Source organism: Lacerta agilis, chromosome 1, assembly GCF_009819535.1.
Source record: "Lacerta agilis isolate rLacAgi1 chromosome 1, rLacAgi1.pri, whole genome shotgun sequence".
NCBI classification, from domain to species: Eukaryota; Metazoa; Chordata; class Lepidosauria; order Squamata; family Lacertidae; genus Lacerta; species Lacerta agilis.
Window position 1 is genome coordinate 41354177 of NC_046312.1, and position 25283 is coordinate 41379459.

General features: G+C 40.8%; 1 protein-coding gene and 1 long non-coding RNA gene across 3 annotated transcripts in view; one reads left to right on the forward strand and one right to left on the reverse strand.

The window, feature by feature from the left end:
- Positions 1-10309, forward strand: LOC117044771. Its single transcript, XR_004426348.1, has 2 exons — positions 1-87; positions 10084-10309. It is a non-coding gene; the product is annotated as an uncharacterized LOC117044771 (long non-coding RNA).
- EXD1 (exonuclease 3'-5' domain containing 1) overlaps positions 3175-25283 on the reverse strand; it is a 24914-nt gene continuing 2805 nt past the window's right edge. For both annotated transcript variants that reach the window (XM_033145537.1, XM_033145544.1), the window contains exons 2-12: positions 25012-25192; positions 21372-21440; positions 18576-18633; positions 17523-17599; positions 11525-11592; positions 10764-10850; positions 10118-10222; positions 9891-9971; positions 8057-8200; positions 5870-6061; positions 3175-4053 (exon numbers count right to left, since the gene is read on the reverse strand). In XM_033145537.1, coding sequence (XP_033001428.1) covers positions 3409-4053; positions 5870-6061; positions 8057-8200; positions 9891-9971; positions 10118-10222; positions 10764-10850; positions 11525-11592; positions 17523-17599; positions 18576-18633; positions 21372-21440; positions 25012-25144 — 1659 coding nt within the window. In that variant the 5' untranslated portion in view covers positions 25145-25192 and the 3' untranslated portion in view covers positions 3175-3408. The remainder of the gene's footprint in view (positions 4054-5869; positions 6062-8056; positions 8201-9890; positions 9972-10117; positions 10223-10763; positions 10851-11524; positions 11593-17522; positions 17600-18575; positions 18634-21371; positions 21441-25011; positions 25193-25283) is intronic.

Below are 25283 nucleotides of genomic sequence, written 5' to 3' on the forward strand. Positions count from 1 at the left end.
TGACGGAAATTGCCGAACGCTTTCGGCCGAAGAGACTGGCGTGAGTTAGCAATTCTCGCGCGAGGCGCCAGCTAAATGTTCGCGAGGGTAAGATTCCAACGGGAGCTCCTTGGAAGTGACGTAGCGTTTGGCTAACCTTGCTCCTGTGTTTAGGGGTGGGGCTCTACAGATAGGCCTGCGATCAACTGAGAGCCTGCGTTTTGACTGAAACGGGTATTTTCACAGCCAGTAATCGAATTATCCCTGTTCGCAGTTCGTCTCCACGCGGTTTCTGCAGCATGCTTTTGCCACGGCTTTGTTTTTTTTAAATTAAAGCCCGAAAGACGACACATAAATCTCTTACAGTGAATGAAATAAGGAGAACTGGGTCCCTTTAATCAAAGGCACCGTGCATTAATATGGTATCAGTTTCTCTTTCAATTCACCTCCCCACCCCCCACACATTTATTGTCTTACCACTTGAGTATTAAAAGGTTTGCCACTGGAAACTATTGAGCTGTATTTGTAACTGCCTTGCAAGGAAAATGGTGATAGCTCTAAGGTGCTGCAGTGTATTTTGTTCTTGCAATGTTTTTGTTTTAGTAAAAGGATATAAATTCTATGTAACACTGTATGTGTGCATGTATATATCTGGCCAGGACTTTCCTACTTATATCTCTAAAACCTAAGGATGCATTTGAGATAGACAAAATTAAGTTTTTACATGGTGCATATTTACAACTGGAACTCTACTACAAGACAGACCCCAACTTGAAAGGGCAGATTAACCTCATCATCCATGGATCTGGCTATCCCTAGTTGTGATGACTATAAGCTGCTTCTGAACACCAGGTACCAAAGAACAGCCAGTTAGGTTGAGAGACTGGTCAAAGGTCACAATAAGTTTTATGGTTGAGTGGTGATTTTAACACAGGTCCTAGTCCATGTAATATCCCTGCACTTTATTCAGCATTCTGGAGGGAAAGATGTAGAAATGAATACACTGTGAGCCAGGGGCATAATCTTTTCTCATAGGTCTGGAAAGTTACAGAATCCTTTTCTTTCCTTGTTAACAGCCCGGTGTGACACCTTTTAAGACTAACCAGGCTGCAATCCTGTTCATACTTAACAGGGAGTGATCCACATTGAATTCAGTGTGGCTTAGTTCTGAGTAATCTAGTATTTGTTGCATGAATCCACCCCTTCTGAGCCATAATAAGACACTTAGGTGCCAGGTATTAATACAAATGCAGTGTTCAAGTGTCCACTGTTTATTTGGAACAGCTGGAGGCCACAGAACTTTCCCCCCTAGAAGAAGTGTTTGGGAGAGCAGGAAACCATTCTTAAAACTAGGCTATTTTTCCATTTAGTTAGGTGCTATCTATAGAACAGCAATTCCTAAAGTGTCCACAGTATAATGGAGGGGGAAGAACTTAGTCACGCACCTTTGACTTCTTAATCGCCCCACCAAGTCTAGTGGACACCAGCCACCTGTGAAAGGGAGAACCCTATTATCTCAATAGTGGAGAAATAGACCAGTAAGTATGTGGAAAAATAGGATGGTAGACTACATAGACTTTTGTTCTGATGCAGCAGGGCTCCTTTTAAGTTGTTATTCTACTTATATTGAGGAATTGCATTCTCAGGCAGCTAAAGGGGTAATCTAGGCCGTAGTGTCCAAATCCATCGGGCAAGGGGGGAAACTTAGTATAGTCGTAGCTCAGGTTACGTACTTAATTGGTTCTGGGTCACTGTACGTAACCTGAAACGTACATAACCTGAACAACGCATTTTGCACAGGCGTGAAGTGCGCAGACCGCTTCTGCACGTGCGGATTGCACGCACGGCGGGTTACACTTCCGGGTTACGGGCGTACGTAACCCGAAGCGTACGTAACCCGAGGTACGACTGTATATATAACTTAACAGGTACATCCAGCAAATTAGAATAAAAATGTTGAGGAAAGCTCCCAAAAGCTCAGAAACATTAATTCTGCAGTGCATGAAAGTGAATGGGGTGGTGGTAAGTTGTTTGCCTATTCCTCAGGGCCTGTATACAGTCATACCTCAGGTTACGATAGCTGTGGGTTGCGTTTTTCCATGTTGCAAAAGTGGCAAATCCGGAAGTGTTTACTTCTGGGTTTTGCCATGCGTGCATGCGCAAAAGCGTTCTGCGCAGTTCACGCATGCGCAGAAGCGCAATGTCGCGTTTTCGCGCATGCGTGATATCGCCGCTCGGGTTACGGACTTTTCAGGGTGTGAACGGCACCCCGGAACGGATCAGGTCCGTAACCCGAGGTACCACTGTGCAATGCAGGGGCCACCTGTTTGGAGGATGATTGCTGGATTCCATTTTTAAGCTCTAAAAGATGTTGCTCTGTGCAGGTACGGGACCTGTATACGTGAATGCAAAAAGACCACAAAGAAGAATCATTACTTTTATTTTAGAGAAAAACATTCCATCTGCCTTGTGAAGAGTTTTCTTGGGAAAACCATCTACCAAAAAACCCAGCATATTACGTTTATATCTGAAACGTACACACTTGCATTTTAAGAAACATCTGTTCAAATTCCAACAAACAATATATAGCTTTGCCCTTCTATTTTGAAAATGAACTCATACTTATTTTCAAATAACCATGCTTAGGATCCTCTCCTTACAACTAAAGGCCTTTTACCATGTAATTGTTTTCCCCACACAAAAAGGAAGCCTACTTTTTGAAACCTAGAACACAGTTATTGAGTACTGCATCACATGTCCAACTGATAATTGAACTTCAGAGTAAACATGGTTAGGATTGAGCCGCTTAAAAATGTTTGCTGTTCCCTTTGTAGATTGTGTTGTATAAGTGTTGCTATTATTTATGGACACTTGGCACAATAAATAACTTTCTACATTGCTCTTGGGAGAATTTTGCAAACCTATTCCAAAGATATTACTGCAAATATTGTATTGGGGAGCAGTGGGGAACAGCCAACGCTTCTGCAGATGATTTGTGTTTCTAGGTTGTTGGTTTTTTAAAGAATCATGAAAGGGTTGGGGACTCCTTCCCCCTTTGTCATGAAGTTTACAATACAGGAAGCACATACATGAACTTTAGGTTTAGTTGGATAATTGGAACATTCAGATATAATGAAAATCAATGGTTCTTTGGAAAAATCTGGAAAAAAATACTGGACTCAAGACTATAGTGGCAGAATTAACACCTGTAACATCAATTGTGTTTATAGGAGCAGGAAACTCCCATACAACATGAAGGGTATTGTGTCCAACCGCCTCCAAAATTTGCTCCATTAATGGAAGTCTTCCAATATGGTTGGTTGCCAATAAAGAATTTGAAAAGGAAACAATTTCTGCTCCTTGCCTCCAGGGCTTGGGGCTGGCAGCTGACAGTTGAAATCTGAAGGCAAGACAAAGTGAACCGCCAAATCACTTCCCCCCATTCTTCTGTCTTGTGGGAACCTGGTGACAGTAATCATGAGTTGTTTGAGAAAAGGGATTTCTACTCATGGCAGCATTAGACAGGGTTTGGCTAGATTGCTTTACAGCTTGAAATGGGATCCTAGAATTGTTCGCTTTTGGAGGTGAAAGGTTGTCTTCATTCTTGACTTCTGTCAACAATTCCTTTATTTCCTCTTCTAAAGTCAAATCTACTTTTCTTTGTGGTTTGAACACTGGAGATGGTTTTCTCCCTTCTACCTCAGATGCTCCCAATACTGATTTACAGCAAACAGGGTGTCTTGCTTCTACTTCAGATTCAACATTACTTGCCCATTGATTATTACAATGATTTGCCCGCCGGTATTCTTTTTCAGAGTTGTCCTGAACATCTTGACCTAAGAGGTGGACAGGACTGCCAGTTTTAGGGGATACTGCCCTACTAGAAAGAATTAAGCCGGTACTATCTCTCTGGTTTTCTTTCATCTTTGATACCCTTCTTCCCATAGTTTCCATTTGGTTTCTGATGAGGAGACCTTCCTCATTCAGCTGAAAGTTCTGTGTTGCCCTCTTTCTTCGTTCCTTGTAAAAATCTGCCAGTTGTCTAAGCTCTTGTGGTAGCTCCATACAAGATATCTAATTAAAAGTCACATGCATGTAGATCAGAACTGTAGTATACTTTTTATTACACATACTATGGCTGATGAGCACTCACTAAATAAAAAGGCATTTGGAGCATTCTGTCTAATAATTTTAACTGAGGGAAATGGTAAATGAAGAAAGAAAAGCAACAATAAAATTAACCCTCCCCCCCCCGCATAAAATAATTATATACTGTAACCATGTCCAGATTAGCAATTTAGACAGGTGTTTTGTTTATACCAAACCATCTCCTTATTTTTTGCAAACAAAACAAAGCAGAGCATGAAAAAGAAAGATGGAGCAATCCAAACACTGGCTAGGGGGCAGCAGATCTACTGGCACATCTGAAACCCCCGTTGTTCATGCTGGCCAAGGCAAAAGGTGAGGAGGTGCAGTATTCTACTTGGGCTGTGTTAGATCCATGCCAATAAGGGGCCTGAAAATCCCTACCCGGAAGCAAACACTGGCAGGCATTTACTGTTGCCTCTGTTGTGATAAATCCCTACCATCACCAACGATGCGCCTCTCAGCTGATACAAGAAACACTGCATCCTCCTAACCTCAACACTATTGGATGTGTTTGTTAGCATTTCACTCTTATTTTTGCAAGTAATATTTACTGTTGTATGGTACCCACTGTGATGAAGGGAACTGGATCCCCTGATGTTGGGAGGGGAACCAGCTGCAAGAACCAGCTCAACTTTTTCAAGGCTCACTCCCCTCTGGACAGGGGGTGTGTGTGTGTTGGCTCTTTGTGGTCACATTCCTCAGGTAAGCCCTTTACCCATTTTCCATATGAAGAGGACTGGCAGGAGATATAATACAATCAAACACAATACTAAGGATCTGGTATTGAAAGAGGTGTGCCTGAGTGATAAGAGCGTTCGCTTTACATGCAAAAAGTCACATCTTCAATTCCTGGCATCTCCAGGTAAGACTGGAAAAGATTCCTGCTTGAAAGCCTGGAAAGCCACTGCCAGTCAGTGTAGACAATACTGAGGTTATTGGACTGTTTGGATTGCTCTTCTCACTGAGGCTAGGCAGACACCAATGATGGGTGGTTTCAGTAGCATCAACTAAACCAGGGGTCAGCAACCTAAGGCCCGTTTAACCGGCTCATGGAACCCCGCTGCCCACTTGGGGACTCCTGCTGCCCGCTCGGTCGGCTCCTGTGCGCCGCACTAAACCAGCATGGAGCAGAGAGGGGACCACCTTCTGTGACGCTGGCTGGCTTCCCATTGGCCGCAGGAAGTTCCTGCAGCCAATGGGAAGCTGCACACGCCTCCTCCGCACCGGAAATAGTATTTGCACATGCGTGCATGCGCACACATACACTCTGGCCCACCGTGGCATCTGCAGGACCGTGAACTGGCCCAAGCCACAAAAACTTTGCCAACCCCTGAACTAAACACTCTTCACTCAGGCTTTCCCTGACTAGTGCTGGTTCCTGCTGCATTTAGTTATGATGGTGTTACAAACAATTCCAAGTAACTTTTGTGATTTATAATGTGAATTGCTTTGGAATCTCCTGGAAAATGAAAGCAGAACAAGATTCAAACAAACAAACAAACAAGTATCAAAGCTCAGTAATGCGCATTCTGAAATCTAAAAACAAGACTGGCAGCAACAAGGAAATTGAAATGTTACAGGTAGGTGGCCGTGTTTGTCTGCCATAGTCAAAACAAAATATAAAATCAAAAAATCCTTCCAGTAGCACCTTAGAGACCAACTAAGTTTGTTCTTGGCATGAGCTTTCGTGTGCATGCACACTTCTTCAGATAAAATTGAAAGTTATTGAAGTTTCACTTACCTCTGTGCTCCCCAATGGATCTGCGGATCCTTCCCGAAAGGCATTTAGATATCCATCCACCAAAGTTGTTAAATCAGACATGATTTCATCGAGTAGCAACATGCGGAGAGGGAGAAGGTATGCTGCCTCCAGAGCTAACACTTTCAGCAATGCAGGTGGAAGGGGTCTCACAAACCATATCTCAGGGTTTTCCTACATACCCCAAATGTAAAATGAAAAATAATAATACTAACACTTCCCAAACTGGAGTTCGAAATGCAATTGCTGGTGTAGCTTATTGACTTAGACTTTCTCAGGGGTGCCCAAAAGTTTTTGAGCTTTTTAAAGGATTTTAACCCAGGAGATAAACTGCTGCAGGGGCCGGATTAAACCGACCGGCGGGCCGGATTAAGCCCCCCAAACGGACTTTGGACATGCATCAGGAAGCACTGGGTTGAATTTTGCCTCTCCTATGAACTCGCCACATGAATTTAGGTTAGCAATTTACTCTCAGCTGCAGCCCTCCATCTCCTGTATGAGAATACCGGCCTACTTTACAAAATTACCAAGACACTATCGCGGATTGGTCATATATACGATATAAATGCTAAGTATTATAACCACGCTAAACAAACATGATTCATATTAGCAATATCAGATTAAGTTTACTTATGCAAGTTTACTCAGATGTAAGCCCTAATGAATTCAGTAAGACGAACTCCCAGGTAAGAACACACAAATACCTAGTATTCTGCACCCAACAGAATCTTGCCTCTTTCATACCAAGCCTCTATTAGCCATCTGTGAACTTTGGTTTCTTGTTTCCCCATTGCTTCTATCCTTTACCTGTTTACTCTTTCTATAATATTCCCTTCTCAGACCTTCATCTTCCTTCCACTCCTGAGATTTCCCTAGGCTTTCCCTGTACCCCTTTTCCTCCCAAGAACATGTTTATAGAGAACTACTTGCTTCTGGACTCCTTGATAACATGTACTTTCCTTTGCATTCCAAGTGTCTTCACAACCATCTCCTGCCCTATGTAGAAAAATGGGCTTTTATTCCTCCTAAAAACAAAGGGGTCTTAAGTTGTTTAAACCCACTGACTACTCCAAGTATGACTTAGTTGGGTAGCATGCACAGGTCACAATACTGACCCTTGGGAACCCCACTTCTCACATCTCTCCATTATGAGAACAATCAATTTATTTGTATTCCCTGCTTCCTGTCCTTTAACCAGCTAGTGCATGGGTAGGCAAACTAAGGCCCAGAGGCCAGATCTGGCCCATACATGAGTAGAATGTGTCCTTTTATTTAAAATGCATCTCTGGGTTATTTGTGGGCCATAGGAATTCGTTCATTTATTTTTTTCAAAATATAGCTGCCTGCCCCCCCCCCCAAGGTCTGAGGGACAGTGGACCAGCCCCCTGCTGAAAAATGTGCTGACCCCGGAGTTAGTGGATCCATAAGAAAACTCTTAATCCATGGCTTTTAAGTTTGCTGAGCAGAAAGATTTATCTTTGCAGAAACAGTGTTAATTCTACTTAAGCAAGAGTCTTATACAGTTGTTACTTTTTTCTTTAGGAATGCTTTCCACCAATTTACCTGGAAAGAGGTTAAGCTATCTGGCATGTAAATTCCCAGATTCCTTTTTTATAGCAGATGTATCATTGGCCTCTAGTACTGATATTGAGGGCAAGTTACTTTTTATAAGAACAACTATTTCACATTTGCGTTATTTTAAGAACTCACCAGTGAATACCCCCTGGACCCAGTGATTCTATGAAGTTACAAGAAAGGAGACTCCAACTAAACATCAATAACTTTCTGACAGTAAGAGCTGTCTGACAGTGGAATGGACTCCCTCGGAAAGTGGACTCTCCTTCCTTGTAGGTATTTAAGCAGAGGTTGGATGGCCATTTGTTAGGTATTATTTAGTTGAGATTCCTGCACTGTAGGGGGTTGGACTAAATGACCCTGAGAGACCCTTCCAACTCTACGATTTTATGATTCTACTATTCTACTGTTTGCAGTACCTTGTCAGCAACCAAACTAATGAACAAATACGGAGTATACCCTCTCTTGGACAAGGTTTGCATAATTGCCATAAAAGTAGCTTCTAAAGGACCATAACCATAGCTAATAACATATATTCTGGCTACACCAGAACAGATTTTCCAGAAAGGGATGGGATGGCTCCATCCCACTTACCTCAATCACACGCTGCCTTTGTTCCAGGAAAGAGATGCATCTGTAGGGCATCCCCAAGTATCGCATTAAGCAGTCTTGTAGAGAGCTGATACGGTGAGGAAGGAAGCCACCTGTTTCCACTGAGAACTGCAAGACATCAGCAACCTATGAAAGGAAGCAGAGGGATCAGTATGTCACGCCCACATTTTACTGGCTAACAGCATACTAACTCTACAGAACATCAACTGCCTAAACCCTTATATTTCAAGATCCGTCACTGAGACTTTCTCCAGGAGGGTTGTTGGCGAGGTTAATCTGGCAGGAACAAGAACCCGAGCCTTTAATGTCATTGGCCCAGTCCTGTGGAATGCTCTGCCAATGAAGATTCAGCAGGCGTCTTTTGTTTCAACCTTTAAATGCCTGCAGGAAACTTTTTCTTTGCTGTCAGGCTTATGAAGGCAACTAAGAAAGCATCTTTCCATAATAGCTAACTGATTGCTGATTTTTTACATGTTTTTATTACATATATTATTGTAAACCGCTTTGATATTTCTTATGATATAGCAGTATATAATTAATCAAGCAGACTTCAGATATCTATCAAATTCAGTTTTTTTCTGGATTCTGTGAAATATTGTACACATGAAATCGAAGACAAACGTCCTTGAAGTAAGACACTTCTTTATGAAGATGATGGAGAAGAGTTTGGATTTGATATCCCGCTTAATCACTACCCTAAGGAGTTTCAACAAAATAAAATATATTTTAAAAATCCTTCTGGTAGCACCTTAGAGACCAACTAAGTTTGTTCTTGGTGTGCATGCACCACTTCGTTTGTTCTTTCGTGTGCATGCACACTTCTTCAGATACAGGAGTCTCAAAGTGGCTAACAATCTCCTTTCCCTTCCTCCCCCACAACAAACACTCTGTGAGGTGAGTGGGGCTGAGAGACTTCAGAGAAGTGTGACTAGCCCAAGGTCAACCAGCAGCTGCATGTGGAGGAGTGGAGAATTGAACCCGTGGCTCTTCTGTCCCAACCACTTACTTCTTTACCATGTCTACTCAGAAATAAGGCCTACTGAATTTAATGGGGCTTACTCCTAGGTAAGTGGGGTTAGGATTGGAGCTATACTTACTTGTTTTTGAAAAGATGACAATTTACACCATAAAACAATAAAATGTAATTAAAAACTCAGTATCATACAACAATTTGTATCTCAGAAGAGAATAAAATTGGGGCGGGGGGGGAGTAGCACATATGCCAAGTGTCAGGGGGCTGCCTCTGTCAACAGGCAAGGAGTTGCCGGGGCTTTTTCAATATCGCCAGCCCCCGCCTCTGTTGCTGAGTAACTCCTCCTTTTCCAGTGAAGAGATCAGCAGTCCTTCCAGTGGGGAGGGGGAGATGGGAGTGGAGAGTAGGAGTCAGGGCTCTGACAAGGTAGCAGAGCCCTTGCATCAGGCAGAAGCGGGAAAAGAGGCACCACTTCCGTCTCCCCATTTGCTCAGTGGGGAAAGACGCAGAGGGGGAAGGCAGGGGTTCCGCATCCCGCGCCTTTTATGCTGGGGGAAGAACCGGAAGGGGCCATTCCCGGACTCTGCCGAAGGATGAGCTGGACGTCTTTTCTGTAGCTGCACTGTATATATATTTGCACAATAAATAAACTTAGTTTTAGAAGTTTCTGCGTCAGCCTGGTTACTCATGAGCAGCCGGTGAAAGCCTTACACCAACTTTAGCTCCTTGGAGGAAAGGCAAGATATAAAATGTAAAAACAAGTAATAAAAACAAACAATAAATACGCAGCACTGAGAAGTGTGTTGAAAAATCTAGTTAGAGAACAATTAACTAACATGCTACCTGTGTATCAAAGACATTGGAGAGCATAACTCCATACTGGTGAGACAGACAATCTGAAAGCCACCGGCAGTCATGGATAACCTAAAGAAAATAAGGAAGAGGTACTGTAGTAGTTGGTGAGATAAAAGTAATATATAAATAAATGCAATTTGATGTTGTCATGTTTATGTTATTTCACATTTTCTCTACATAGGTTCTCAGATGCCCTGTGCTAGACAAATACTTACTTTCAAAATATTATGATCTTCCAGTATCATCTGGAGTCCGTTCTTGAACACTCGAGCTCCCAGAAGGAAAACGTCAAACAAGAAAACCTTGCTCCTTGTTGCAATCTATAATAAATATACAGGACAGAAACAAAAATTATACGTACCTGTTTTTACTTAAATATTAGCAATAAAATATTTTCATAATATGAATCTTATTGTCCTAACAGAATCACACACACACACCTGAGACACAGAGAAGACAAATAGAAGACGTAAGATCTGTTCTGAGTGAAGGCAAGAACATACCGGGTAACTGGCGCTTCAAGGGAAGAAAGCCAAAATACTTCCTTCCAGAATGCATTCCTGCCTTCAAGCAGTAGGGGAAGCAAATCTACTTAGAGGGTTTGTTCTTCTGAACCGCTTAGAAGGTCCCAAAGGAGAGGGCCCCAGGAATATATTTGTGTATGTTAACAAAGGACTACATAACAACACAATAAAGAAAAAGGGGAGTTATACTGAAGACCCCAGATATAGCATATTCTTTGTTCCTCTTAGGTATCTCTTGCTTATAAGAAGACCACTGATTAAGAAACAAAAAATCAAACGTTTCGGCCCAAAGGTCCCAAACAGCAATGTTAACTGCTTATAAAATATTCCTTCTTACCTGCAACCAAGAGAGTTTTCCATGGCGACACAAATTGACACCCTCTGCTGCTACACTACAAACATTTTGCTTTTTGATGTGCACCATCTAGTGAGAAGGGGAGAAACTACTAGGTAAATAAGAGTGAAGACAGGTAAGAAAACATGATGCCTCATTTGTGACAAACGTAAAATTAACACCCAGCATACATCAGAGGTAGTGAGAAACGGATAATCAGCAAAGTGTAATGTAAATATAAAAATTACCCAGGGTTTCCATTCCTTGATCATTACTAGCGTTTATTCAAACAGTGCCATTAAATACGAAGTTTTAGGTGTAAGACATTCTACAGCCTAACAAAAGTTTCCCACCTAGATGGTGTTTACTAGGTTAAGTTAAGATGCTGTTCTTTCATTTATGGGCAAATTATACAATTAAAGTAATCCACCAAAAATTATTAAACACAATTTAGAATTGGTAATAAAATTTTAGATTTTTGACACCACACACACACACACACACACACACAGTCCTGGTCTAAATATCAACATGACCTCTTAAACAATGGCTGCGGTCTAGGACATAATTATATACATTTGAGTCCCACAGATTTCACTGTACCTAGGACCACAGGCAATGATTTTACAAAGTGCTCAAATGTGAATTCTCCCTTCCAAGATTTTATATCAAATGTGTCCAACAGCAACAGGTGGCAACCCCCATAACCCCTAAAACAAAGCAAACACCCTTAAGTACCGTAAAAGTAACAATATTATACTCACTGCAGAACCAAACTGCTTCTGAAATTGATCAACAACAACATATTCTATGTCCTCCCCTGTGTCTTGATCTGCAGTTAAAAAGATACCATACTAAACATATTCTCTTGCCTATGCCCACGGTATATGTTTGTAAAATATGTATTCAAAAATACATTATGCTTTCTCCTTTATAAAAAAGCTAAGCTGTGATGAGACATGCAACAATGCTTAGAAAACAGGTAAAATAAAGAAATTGATTAACTCAGCAACCCTTTCTTCAAAGCATTTGGTTATAATGCTTGTTTACAGCAAGTTACACATAAATTTCTTAAAAGCAGGTTGTTTCTGGAACGTTTTTGTCAAGCCACAACTGTAATTAAAAGGCCTTTTTTCTTACTGCTCCATGACATGAATAGAAGGATATAAAGTGATACAGTTTCCAAATTAAGCATTTGAAGGCTAGGAAATAAAAGCTAAGGCTTTCTATATTACAGCGACCATATTATTTTTACATTCCATATAATTTCCAGTTGAATGTAGAGTCCTAGAAATTTTCTTCCACCCAAGCAATTACAGCACTAACCACAAATACTCCATTTTGACCATTATCTTATCCACAGCTATAAATAAACTACTGAACTGGATTTCTGGGCTGAATTGCTTGCTGAATACACTCAAGGGCTGATCAACCTCCCACATGCCATGGGCTATGCTAATGGTTGAAAAAATGTCTGGGCAAGCAGACAGGAGATCGGTAGAGGTATGCCCAGAAGAGGGCATTTTCTGTGGCAGCCCCTAAGCTATGGAACTTCCTACCCACAGAGGTGCATCTGGCACCTTCATTGTACAACTTTCAGAGAAGGTTGAAGACACACCTCTTTACCCTGGCTTTTAATATTTTATGTTTTTAGGACCCTACTTGTTTTTATAGTTGAAAGTTGTTTTTACTGCTGTAATCTGCCCTGGGACCTTACGGTGAAGTGTGGGTAGCATATAAACAAATAAATAAACAAATAGAGCCCCAAGTTGATGGCATAAAAATTATGGGATATATGACTTGCTGCTTGGATATTGGGCTGAATTTCTGGTAGCTACCTGTAAAGTTGTACCTGAAGTTACCCAGGTTGAGCTGATGAGTGTGCTGTGAAAGAGAATCAAGATTCTGTATCTGAAGAAGTGTGCATGCACACGAAAGCTCATACCAAGAACAAACTTAGTTGGTCTCTAAGGTGCTACAGGAAGGATTTTTTTAATTTTTAATTTTGTTTTGACTATGGCTGGATTTCGAAGGGGCAGAGGAACCAGAGACCAAATTGTGAACATGCGCTGGATTATGGAGAAAGCTAGAGAGTTCCAGAAAAACATCTGCTTCTGCTTCATTGACTCGCAAAAGCATTTGACTGTGTTGACCACAGCAAACTATGGCAAGTTCTTAAAGAAATGGGAGTGCTGGATCACCTCATTTCTCTCCTGAGAAATCTCTATGTGGGACAAGAAGCTACAGTTAGAACTGGATATGGAATAACTGATTGGTTCAAAATTGGGAAAGGAGTACGACAAGGCTGTATTTTGTCTCCCTGCTTATTTAACTTACATGCAGAATTCAACATGTGAAAAGCTGGACTGGATGAATCCCAAAACAGAATTAAGATTGCCGGAAGAAATATCAACAACCTCAGCTATGCTGATGACACAACCTTGATGGCAGAAAGTGAGGAGGAATTAAAGAACCTTTTAAGGGGGGTGAAAGAGGAGAGCGCAAAATATGGTCTGAAGCTCAACATCAAAAAACCTATGATCATGGCCACTGGTCCCATCACCTCCTGGCAAATAGAAGGGGAAGAAATGGAGGCAGTGAGAAATTTTACTTTCTTGGGCTCCATGATTACTGCAGATGGTGACAGCAGTCACAAAATTAAAAGATGCCTGCTTCTTGGGAGGAAAGCAATGACAAACCTAGACAGCATCTTAAAAAGCAGAGACATCACCTTGCCAACAAAGGTCCATATAGTTAAAGCTATGGTTTTCCCAATAGTAATGTATGGAAGTGAGAGCTGGACCATAAAGATTGATTGCCAAAGAATTGATGCTTTTGAATTATGGTGCTGGAGGAGATTCTTGAGAGTCCCATGGACTGCAAAAAGATCAAACTTATCCATCCTTAAAGAATTCAGCCCTGAGTGCTCACTGGAAGGACAGATCCTGAAGTTGAGGCTCCAGTACTTGGCCACCTCATGAGAAGAGAAGACTCCCTAGAAAAGACCCTGATGTTGGGAAACATGGAGGGCACAAGGAGAAGGGGACGACAGAGGATGAGATGGTTGGACAGTGTTCTCAAAGTGACTAGCATGAGTTTGGCCAAACTGTGGGAGGCAGTGAAAGATAGGCGTGCCTGACTTCCAACGGCGGCGCCATAGCGGGCGGTTGGGAGCCGTCTCAGCTCCGAGACGGCTCCAGCTCCCCCGGGGTTTGGAGCTCCGCAACCGCACTGCGGGCTCCGGTAACCCACAGGAAGAGCGTCCCGTGGTCGGGGCTTTCCTGCGGGCCCCTTTGCGTCGTCCCGTTCTCAAGCTTCCTTTGTAAAAGGGAGGCTCGAGTGAACGGCTCCGGCGTGGGGCTGAGGAAGCCGTCCCCAACCGGGGGAGCCAAAGAGGCAGCCGGCCACCTGCTGTGAGCGCTTCGTTCTTTCAAATTTAGCTGAAAAAGGAAGAAACCGTAAGTGGCCATTTGAACTTAATTGGGTCTAATTAGGACTAATTGGCTTACGGAGAGAGACTTCAAAAGAGGAAGTCCGTTTCTCTCCTTTGTGGCAAGATCAAGGTAACACTTGACTGTTGCTCTATTGGAATGCTTTGAAGTTTTAAGTTGATTCTGATGACTGCCTAAGAAATCCCTTTCTGGGACGAGGCTGTGATATTATTTTAGAATTATTTCTTCTGAGCAAGAGAAAATTATAATGAAAGAAAGTTTTTCCTCTGTCGAAAGGGGGAAAATGGTGGCTGAAATTTGATCACTGAGGATGGAAAAATACTGAGACTCTGTCTTCCTGCCCACTTCTGTTTATTTGTGCTTGGTTCCCACGCTCCTCCAGACTCAGCATGACGTCAGGCCAGGAAAGAATTTTGCAGCAATTGGAACTTTTGCAAAAGAGTGTCATTGGAACTTTTATGCGGATACAAAATGCCTTTAAGAACTTTGCTGAGAAATACAGAGTATCAATTAGAGAAATTGAAGATTTACTTAAAGATACAATTCGAATGAATTTTTTCCCAGAGACACCGCTTGAAGTAGTGAAGATACAGGTTCAGCAAGAAGGAAGGCCTCAAGGATGTGAGAGATCGGAGGCTGAGAATTATGACTTTATAACGGCTTTCTGGGGTGAGAGCCCAGAAATGCAGGACTTTCAACTTTGGGACTCAAAATTAAAACTGGATTTGATGAATGATTTAGAGTTAAGTGGAGAGAATGTACTTGTCATTTTGGGGAAGAATCTCAGCTATCAAAATGAGTGTGTTACCCAGACTATTGTTTTTCTTTCAAATGATACCAGTAATTAAAGGCACAAAAATTTTCAAAGAATGGCAAAAAACACTATCCACATTTATATGGCAAGGAAAACGGCCTAGGATAAAACAAAAAATATTAGTAGACAGGAGAGAAAGAGGAGGCTTTGGATTACCAGACCTGAAAATATATTACGAAGCCTCATGCCTAATATGGGTGAGAGAATGGATCTTGCTGGAAAATACAGACATATTGGACTTGGAAGGGTTTAACAACAGGTTTGGGTGGCATGCGTATCTGTGGAGGGAAAAAGTTAAAGTTCACAAAGATTTTTTAACACATGTATTTAAAAAATCCTTGTACGAAGTCTGGGAAAGATATAAAAACTTATTAGAAAGGAAGACGCCAAAATGGTTATCCCCAACAGAGATCCTGACAGTAAAAAAAGTAAATATGGCAGGGATCTGGATTACATATGAAGATCTATTGGTAGATTCAGATAAAGGATGGAAGTTAAAACCTTATGAGGCCGTAATGGATAAAATGACTGGATGGATACAATATCATCAAGTGAATGAAATATTTAAGGAGGACAAAAGAAAAGGCGGCTTTGAAAAAAGCAAATCTAAATTTCAAATGGAGATTGTGGAAGGGAAAGGGAAATTGCTGACCAAAATGTATGACTACTTATTAGAGTGGTACACAAAGGATGAACTTGTGAAAGAGGCCATGATAAAATGGGCGGTGGATTTGGGGTATAACATTCAGTATGATAGATGGCAGAAATTATGGAACCACACCATTAAATTTACGGCATGTACAGTATTAAAAGAGAATTTGATGAAAATGTTATACCGCTGGTACATAACCCCAACCAAATTAGCCAAAATGTATAGAACAGGAAATAAGAAATGTTGGAAGTGTAAGATGAAAGATGGGGACTTCTTCCATATGTGGTGGGGGTGTGAGAAAGTAAAGCAATACTGGGAAGCAATATATAATGAGCTAAAAAAGATGTTGCAATATACCTTTCACAAAATACCCGAAGCCTTTTTATTAGGATTAATGGGAAGTGACATCATAAAGAATGACCAAAAGATATTCCTTTATGCTACTACGGCGGCAAGAATTTTGCTGGCCCAAAAATGGAAAACGCCGGACTTACCTACAATTGAAGAGTGGCGAAACAAATTATTAGAATATTTGGAATTAGCTAGACTAACAGGAAGGATAAGAAACCAGAGAGACCAAAAGGTCACAACAGATTGGAGTAAATTTATTGAGTATTTAAAAAAGTCTGGTAATAAAACGATAACACCAACAGGATTTAACAAAATACTTGCAATGTGAAAATATTCGATAACAGATGTAGATAAGAACAAATCAAGAATGTACATATGGGGAATGAACAATAATTAAAGCGAGAGAATGAGGAGAAGACTGAAAACCAGGGATGGAAGGGAGGGAAGTCACAATACTCGGCAGAGTATAGGGATACATAAAGAAAATATTTGAATACATAATTGTTTGCAATAAGTCACGGAATTATGTTTAATTTTATGTGAATTCGTTGATGTAATTAATAAAAGCAATAAAAACTTTGGAAAAAAAAAAGTGGAGAGAATGTACAAGGAATTTGCAAGAGTTCAGCAAAGATACTTGGGGACAATGTACTGGTTTTTGGGCACCAAGGAAAAGGTGACACTCTGCAACAAGGAAATTGCGATATTTGGGAAGATCAGTTTGATGGGGGTAAAGACTTGGTTTGGGGACATGCTGGGGGGAGGACTGGTGGGAGATTAAGAATGGAAGAGGAAGAATTGTGAGGAGGGGGGTGGGGTGAAGTAATGGAGGCTTAGCAGGACGGCTTACCAAGGTACTCTTACGCCAGAGGGGAATAAGTGATTTGGAAAAGGGAAGAAATATTTAAGTTGTTATGTTAAGGTTTTGACTATAATATTATTAAGGTAGGAATCAGAAGTAATAATAGCAATAGTTTTACTATGTTAAGAGAAAATAGGCTATAAGGAGTTAAGATTTGAAATATGATTTTATGTGATAATAATAAGTTGAAAGTCATAAGTTGTATAAGACGTGTATTTGAAGATTAAGAATTATGATAAATGATTGTTAAACTAGTTACAAAGTTACTAAAGTAGATTTGAAATAGAATGCAGAAGAGAGAATGGGGGAAGTCCCCTAATTAAGATTTGAAGCAAGAGATTAAATAATAGATTCCTGTGTTTTGGTGTTGTGAGGTATGTATAACTTTTATTTCATTTTATTTTATTGTCATTAGTATTGTTTATTGTATTAGGTTTGTTTTATATGTCCATTGATTGTTTTTATTTGTTGTTTTATTTGTTGTTCTTTTATGTGGAAACACCAATAAATTTTTTTGGAAAAAAGAAAGAAAGAAAGAAAGATAGGCGTGCCTGGCCTGCTCTGGTCCATGGGGTCACGAAGAGTCAGACACGACTGAACAACAAAATGGCAGACCAACACGGCTACCTACCTGTAACAAGATTCTGTGTGTTCTGCTTCCATGGTTCTTCTTTGTCTGCTGCAGTCACTTGGGTAGATGGAGCTTCCCTGTGCAACACATTATTAAGGGTGCCCTGATCAATTGTCATGATCAATGAAGGTAAAACTGTGGACAGAATACGTCTAGCATTTTAACTAATGTAAACATAAAAACTCTTGGCATTTTATTCTACATGCAGCAAGGACTTCCTATGCAAACATTCACATCTTGCAAAAGAACTGGCAATTGTTAAAGCTCTTGGTTAATTTAATTAATTTAGGCAATAGGGCTTCAGCATGGGCATCGCCAGGATTTGTGTTAGTGGGGGCAATGCACCCACCTGCCACCATCCACTATCTGGCTCTGTCTAGCAAATTTGGAATGAAATGTCTCAATGACAGTTGTTTTAAATTACTTTCTTTTGAAAAGTGCTCAGAAAAATCTGTCAAATTCTACTTTTAGTTAAGAATTGTTATTTATTTACTTGATGGAAGGGGGACAACTGCCTACACCCATGGGCATCAGGTCAGGAGAGGTTATTTGGGGTTACCCTAGAAGCAAGGAAGGGAGCAGAAAAATAGTAGAATCCAAGCAAGCAAAATTAGTGATAAGATCTCAATCCTAACTGGAAATGCTTGCTTGTAGTGGTCTCTGGAAGTAACGTTTGTTTACCTCTGAATGGAGATTCCCTGAAATTTAGCTCAAGTTTTTTCAAATTACATGACATATGACCATGCCACTCCCCTCCCCCAAATGACAAAAGAGTATTGTTATTTCAGTTGTGGAGGAAGGGTAATAATGAGAAGCTGGACTCAGAAACAGAGGTTATTTTAAATTATGAACTACAGAGGCAATGTGCAAACTTCACTGGCTATCCTGTAAAAGGTTATGGGACAATGGATTACAGCCATCTTGCAAGTAGTAGACTTCTGGAATGCTTTAGTTTGCTGATTCAGTATACAGTACATATAAGATTTTCCACCTAACTTATCCTAATATCCAAGTTCACCAGTAATCCTTGATGATAAAACTCTTCATATGTACCTGGTAGGAGCTGTCTTTCCTTCTGCAGCATGTTGTTCCGAGTCATCAATTAATTCCACTGAAACATGAATATACAGCTCCAATTACAGATTTTGCCTTCAATGAGGAACTACACAATACCTAGAAAGTTGAAGATAGGCCAAAAACTCTACTGGCAAATGAAGAATGCAATCATGACTCCCAAGAAGAAAGGAAGCTACCAGGAAAAGAATGTGCTGGAAAAGAGGCACTCTTTCTACAGGACAATATGCATGGCATGACTCTTAAGAGGGTTAAATTAAATGCAAACATATCATGGAAATAAGAAATAGGATAGAAGTTACACTGGCCTATTCTACAGAATCTCTCCAAAAACCACTTTGGCTCTATTGACAAAAGCAGCTAGTATTACACTACTATTATGCTCTTCACAACAGGCTGCTTATTCAGGATCTGAAAACAAGGTCCTTGAGAAGGTAGAATAGGAAGTGCACAAGGATTTGAGAACAAAACACGGAAGGGGCCAGGGGGAGAGAAAGGAAACAGGGATCACTGAATTGAGAAAGGCTGCAGAATATGCAGCCCCTAAGACCTGCAAACTAAGGCCTGGGGGCCGGATCCGGCCCAATCGCCTTCTAAATCCGGCCTGTGGACGGTCTGGTAATCAGCGTGTTTTTACATGAGTAGAATGTGTGCTTTTATTTAAAATGCATCTCTGGGTTATTTGTGGGGCATAGGAATTTGTTCATCCCCCCCCCAAAAAAAATAGTTCGGCCCCCCACAAGGTCTGAGGGACAGTGGACCGGCCCCCTGCTGAAAAAGTTTGCTGGCCCCTGCCTAAGACTCTGCTGGGTGGCCCATTCGTTTAATACAGGGGTCAGCAAACTTTTTTAGCCGTGGGCCGGTCCACTGTCCCTCAGACATTGTGGGGGGCCGGACTATATTTTTTTTGGGGGGGGGGGAATGAACGAATTCCTATGCCCCACAAATAACCCAGAGATCCATTTTAAATAAAAGCACACATTCTACTCATGTAAAAACACACTGATTCCTGGACTGTCTGCGGACCGGATTTAGAAGGCGATTGGGCCAGAACCGGCCCCCGGGCCTTAGTTTGCCTACCCATGGTTTAATACATAAGTTTTTCTCCCATGCCCCAAATTTGGTTTTAATCTTAGCAATGAAGGGGCAAGTTTGAAAATGTTATGAAGGATTTCTAGTATGTCCCTAAATGACAATTGCAACTTCCATGCATACATTTTAGATTTTGGTAGAATTAGCAAGAGTTAGAATTAATGAAGGTTTGACTAAACTGTGCCAAACATGGAAATTCCTAGACTTAGCCTATGCTAAGAGGGCCAGACCAACCTGGTAAGGCAGGCTGAGTGCAGCCATTAATAAATAGAGCAGAATCATTCCCATGACGAAAGGCAAGACATTCAGCAGCAGACAAGGGCAGGCAAGGTTGCAAGGGTAACAGGGGTGTGTGATGCCTCCACAGGAATAAAAGTGTCCTTTTAAAACAGAGGCTTTGAAAGGTGTACATTTCAAAGACAGCAGGGCAAAAGCCGCTGAAAATGCCTGTTCTACAGGTTCACAATGACCTTCAAATGCTTTCATGTCAACCCTCCCTCCATTTAGTTTTCAGAGCTTTTACTAAATGCTTTTATTGAGCTTTGCCTGTAATAATTCTATCAATAACTGTGCAGGGTAAGTCATTATTATTATTACAGTATAACCATATTGCAAACAGATAATATAATCCAGTTTACAACAGTACGGTAAATCCCATTCTGTTCAAGGGGGCTTACTCCAAGGAGAGAGGTTTGCAGCCTAAGATTGAGAACAGTTTGGAACAGGCAAGCTCTGAGCAAGCTATTCCCTAATTTACAACTTAATACCTTAGCAGCCACCAAATTCATTGCTACAGAGTCTGCTGGAAGCAACAAGGAAGAGTTTTTCCGCTTGCTTTCCCCACTCTGCCTGCAGGGGGTATTGTTTTTGCTGCTCTTTGGATGCTTTGTATTTTATTGTTAGGCATTGTTTCAGTGTTTATTAACATGATATGTTTGTTTGCCCTACTAATAGTACTGTGACTTTTTGTTTAAACTGTGTTGTGTTTTGTAAGTGTTAATGCACCATCTTGAAATGTTGTTATATTTTATTCTGTACGTCATGAGCTGCTGTGAGCCACTATGAACATGGTTCTACCATAGCAAAGATACATACAAATATACTGATGGTGATGATTCTAATTATGGTGATCGCAAACATGAAATATCCATTATTTAATGCTTAAATCATCCCACTATCTACTGCCATCAAAGCTTCAGATCATATGTGAGCATGTATTGGCTTGCAAAGACAATATTAATGTACACTTGACTTCTAGCTTTTCATGGAACATGCATTTTTGTAAAATGTTTGAATTAACTTGTGTAATGTGTTGAAATGTGACCAACAGATCTTTATTACAGCTTTTCCAGAGCATTTTATGAATCCTGTGGTATTACTCACTGTAATAAAATTGTACATATATTTGTCAGTTTCACAGAACAGGATATAGGCACGTGGGCATAGTCAAGGGGGGCAGATCAAGTAAAACAATAGAAATACTTAACTAACTGACCAATCACATTGGTTTTGCCCTCCCCACAATGGTCCTGCCCCCCCCCCACCAAAAATCCTGGCTACGCCCATGCATAGGCATCCTTGAGTAGGGAACCTCATTTGAAAAGGGGTGGGACTAAAAGAACAACTCTAATGGCATTAAACCCAACAAAGAATTTCTGAGTATAACTAAATATATATTCTCACCATTGACAATTTCATGGCCAAAGAACATCTTTACTCCTGGTACAGATCTGCCACTTTCCAAGTTCTTAACTGAAGTAAACAAAATACCGCAAGGTAAGTGTCATGCCCTTTAACCAAAGCAAAAAGGATTTAGGGAAGTTTTTAATATTTGATGTTTTATTCTGTTTTTAATCTGTTGGGAGCCACCCAGAATGGCTGGGGCAACCCAGTCAGACAGGCAGCATATAAATAATAAAATTATTATCATCAATGAAATCATTGTGGCCTAACACCCTATGTACCAGTAGGTGTTTGCAGCTTCAGGGCTTCAGATTGCAACCTACACACCAAATGAGCCAGAGTATTCATACTTATTCCAATAGACAAGAATGTGATTAAGAGATTCTTCCAGAGCAACCTAAATTTTTGTCAGGGCAAGGCCTTCTTTGGAAGCTGTTCTTAAAACTTTCTTCACTGTCTAAGGTTTGTGGGTCACCACCAGAAAACAGCCTCCCTCCTAAATAATGGAACTCCCTCCTAAATAATGTTTGCCAAGCATCTTATTATCTTTTAGGCACCTGGCAAGGCCTATCTTATTTTAATGGCATTTAGTTTAATTATGATTTCGGTTCTTTCTGTCCTGTTCAACTTAATCTTCTTGGCTAATCTATATTTTTGTTTTATTTGCTTTTTATTTTTATTTATTTTTCCTTTTTACTAGTGTTAGCTGCTTTGCAAGTTCAGGAACGAGGCAGGATAGAAATCTAGAAAATAAAAAGCTGTTTGTTCCTTGAAAAAGTAAATATGAGGGATCCAGACTGCTATGTGAAGAATCAAATTCTTAGAATATTTATCCTTTTTAGCATAATAAAATGGTGGAAACCACTTAGGTTCTCTTACAATCAGGTGGTATATAGATTTTGTTAAACAAATAAATGAATAAATTCATGCCAAGAAACATAATGTTCTGCTGTAACTGGTACAGAAAATGCAGATGTCTGCACATGTAACTGTGAGAGATGATTCTACCCTATCAGTTGCTTAAGGTATTACTTTGGAATTCATCAAAGGATGCCAGCTATTGAGAAATTTATACAACACAGCTGAGATTAGCCTTTTTTGGCTTTATAAAGTATGGATATATTTAATGCCTTATATGCCAACACTGTTGAAATTCTCTTGCATGTGATAAAAGTTGAACAAACACCTGCATTTCATCCAAGTACTGTAAATAAATCTTAAAAGCATTTGCATTCCAGTGTTCTTCCAATGAATTTAGTAGGGCAACTTTAAAAGCCTAGCTTGCTGACAGCTGCTAAGGAATTTTCAGTACAGTAAATGAAACCTTGTTATTACATTGTATATTTAGCATTAAGTAAACAACTCGGGAAATATAATCAATATAATCAATCTCCTTGAGATGCCACATAACAGATCCATGTGCCGTGCTAGAAGCAGATTTTGAGAAAAGTGGGTAGCTACTGCCAAAAGCATTTCAGTGCTAATAGGTATAGAGGTAAAGGACCCATGGACGGTTAAGTCCAATCAAAGGCGACTATGGGGTGTGGTGCTCATCTCACTTTCAGGCCGAGGGAGCCGGCCTTTGTCCACAGACAGCTTTCCGGGTCATGTGGCCAACATGACTAAACCGCTTCTAGCGCAATGGAACACAGTGACGGAAACGCATGGAAACGCCGTTTACCTTCCCACTGCAGCGGTACCTATTTATCTACTCGCACTAGTGTGCTTTCGAACTGCTAGGTTGCCAGGAGCTGGGACAGAGCAATGGGAACTCACCCCGTCACGGGGATTCGAACCACAGACCTTCTGATTGGCAAGTCCAAGAAGCTCAGTGGTTTAGATTACAACTCCACCCGCGTCCAGGGAAGACAGTGGAATTATTTGCAGTTATGGAATGTTGCTAATCTCCTGCTAAAAACATTTTTTGCTGATTGGTGCAACTGGAGTACTAGAAAGGCACCATTATTGTAAAATCAGGAATGATTTCCACTGAGAAGTTTCCAATGTCTTCTGTAACTGATCTCTGTGTTAGCCTATGCAGAAAAAAACACAGCTTTCTATCTGACATTTAGGAAGCTAAATCCACTAAACCATGGTGCTTGGGTACCAGCAACTAAGAATCCAACCTACTTCCTGCTCATCCAGGATCAAATATTTGCAGTAATAGGAAATGACAGCAAATACCACTGAAGGCAGAGGAGAGGAATGCTGTTCTGCTACTCTGTCTGCCAGGAACACACCTCAAGCACTGAGTAATCCAATGCCTTCCCTGGTTCTAGAGATTCTTGGAATTTGGGCAATTTATGAAATTAGGCTGTGATCCCATGCACCCTTATTTGGTCATATGTCAAATTACCTTTGAATAAATTTTTAAAGGATTATGCTGCATTTTACATGCTCATACAGTGGTACCTTGGGTTACAGATGCTTCAGGTTACAGACTCTGCTAACCCAGAAATAGTACCTCGGGTTAAGAACTTTGCTTCAGGATGGGAACAGAAATTGCACCGCAGCGGCAGCGGGAGACCCCATTAACTAAAGTGGTACCTCAGGTTAATAACAGTTTCAGGTTAAGAATGGACCTCCAGAACGAATTAAATTCTTAACCCAAGGTACCACTGTATAGGGTAACTGTGGGACGTGGGTGGTGCTGTGATCTAAACCACTAAGCATCTTGGGCTTGCTGGATGGAAGGTCGGCGGTTTGAATCTGCTCATGTCCCAGCAAGATGAGCCCCGCAACCCCATAGTCGCCTTTCACTGGACTTAACGGTCCAGGGTCCTTTACCTTTTTATAGGGAACTACCAGTACCACCAGTGAAATACTACCAATATACTTGTTCCTTTATTTGGATTTTTCCATATGCATGTAACATCAAACATCTACATACCTTAAATAACCATCACCTAGATAACCTAAGGAAGAACAGCAAGAGCTGTATGGGCTAGTATTTCATGCAGTCCTGGAACACAGGAGCAATTTTATTTAGCACCCCTTGTAACCCTTTTGCTTTTAACATTTCAAATTGTGTAGGTAAGCATTCCAAGGATATTCAATGCAGAAATTTATTTTGACTATTACACCCAAATACTAACATTGACAGATGGCTGTATTGAAAAGGGATGACCAACTGGTGGCCTGCGGGCCAGATCTAAATTTTGGAAACCTCGGGGTGAAGAGTGGAGAGATGCCCATAGTCAGACCTAAGTTTTCAAAAGTTCTGAGAGACAGGGATATACTGCTGCTAAAGATTTTTGTAAATTTTGCATATAATAACTCATCGTGTAACAGCTGTATTGAAAAGGGATGACCAACTGGTGGCCTGCGGGCCAGATCTAAATTTTGGAAACGTCGGGGTGAAGAGTGGAGAGAGGCCCATAGTCAGACCTAAGTTTTCAAAAGTTCTGAGAGACAGGGATATACTGCTGCTAAAGATTTTTTGTAAATTTTGCATATAATAACTCATCGTGTAACAGCTATTCAGAGGCTTTATAATGCATCATTTGATAACCATTGGAGAGACCAACATACACTTCTAATCCATAGACCACTGCTTCTAGGAAATTCAAGGATCTCCCCTAATAATATTGGGGGGGGGAGTTTTTAATAGAAATTATTTAGTTCAAAACCAATGTAGAACCTTTGTTCAGAAAGATGCTTCGGCTGGAATCCACATGTTGCAGCACCCCTTGGAACGTGCCACATTTCAGTGTGATTTTCACAGTTTTCCTCAGGATGTCATGAAGGAAGTGGTAATCGCTGCTAGGATCCATTATGTTTTTTATCCTTCAAGGAATCTGGTGCTCGGCCTAAATAAGAAACTAAACAGAAAAGCTTTCTGTTAAGTTATCATTAGTACTATTATAAAAATTATTCTACAATTAACAGGGACACAAAAGATAAACTGTGTAA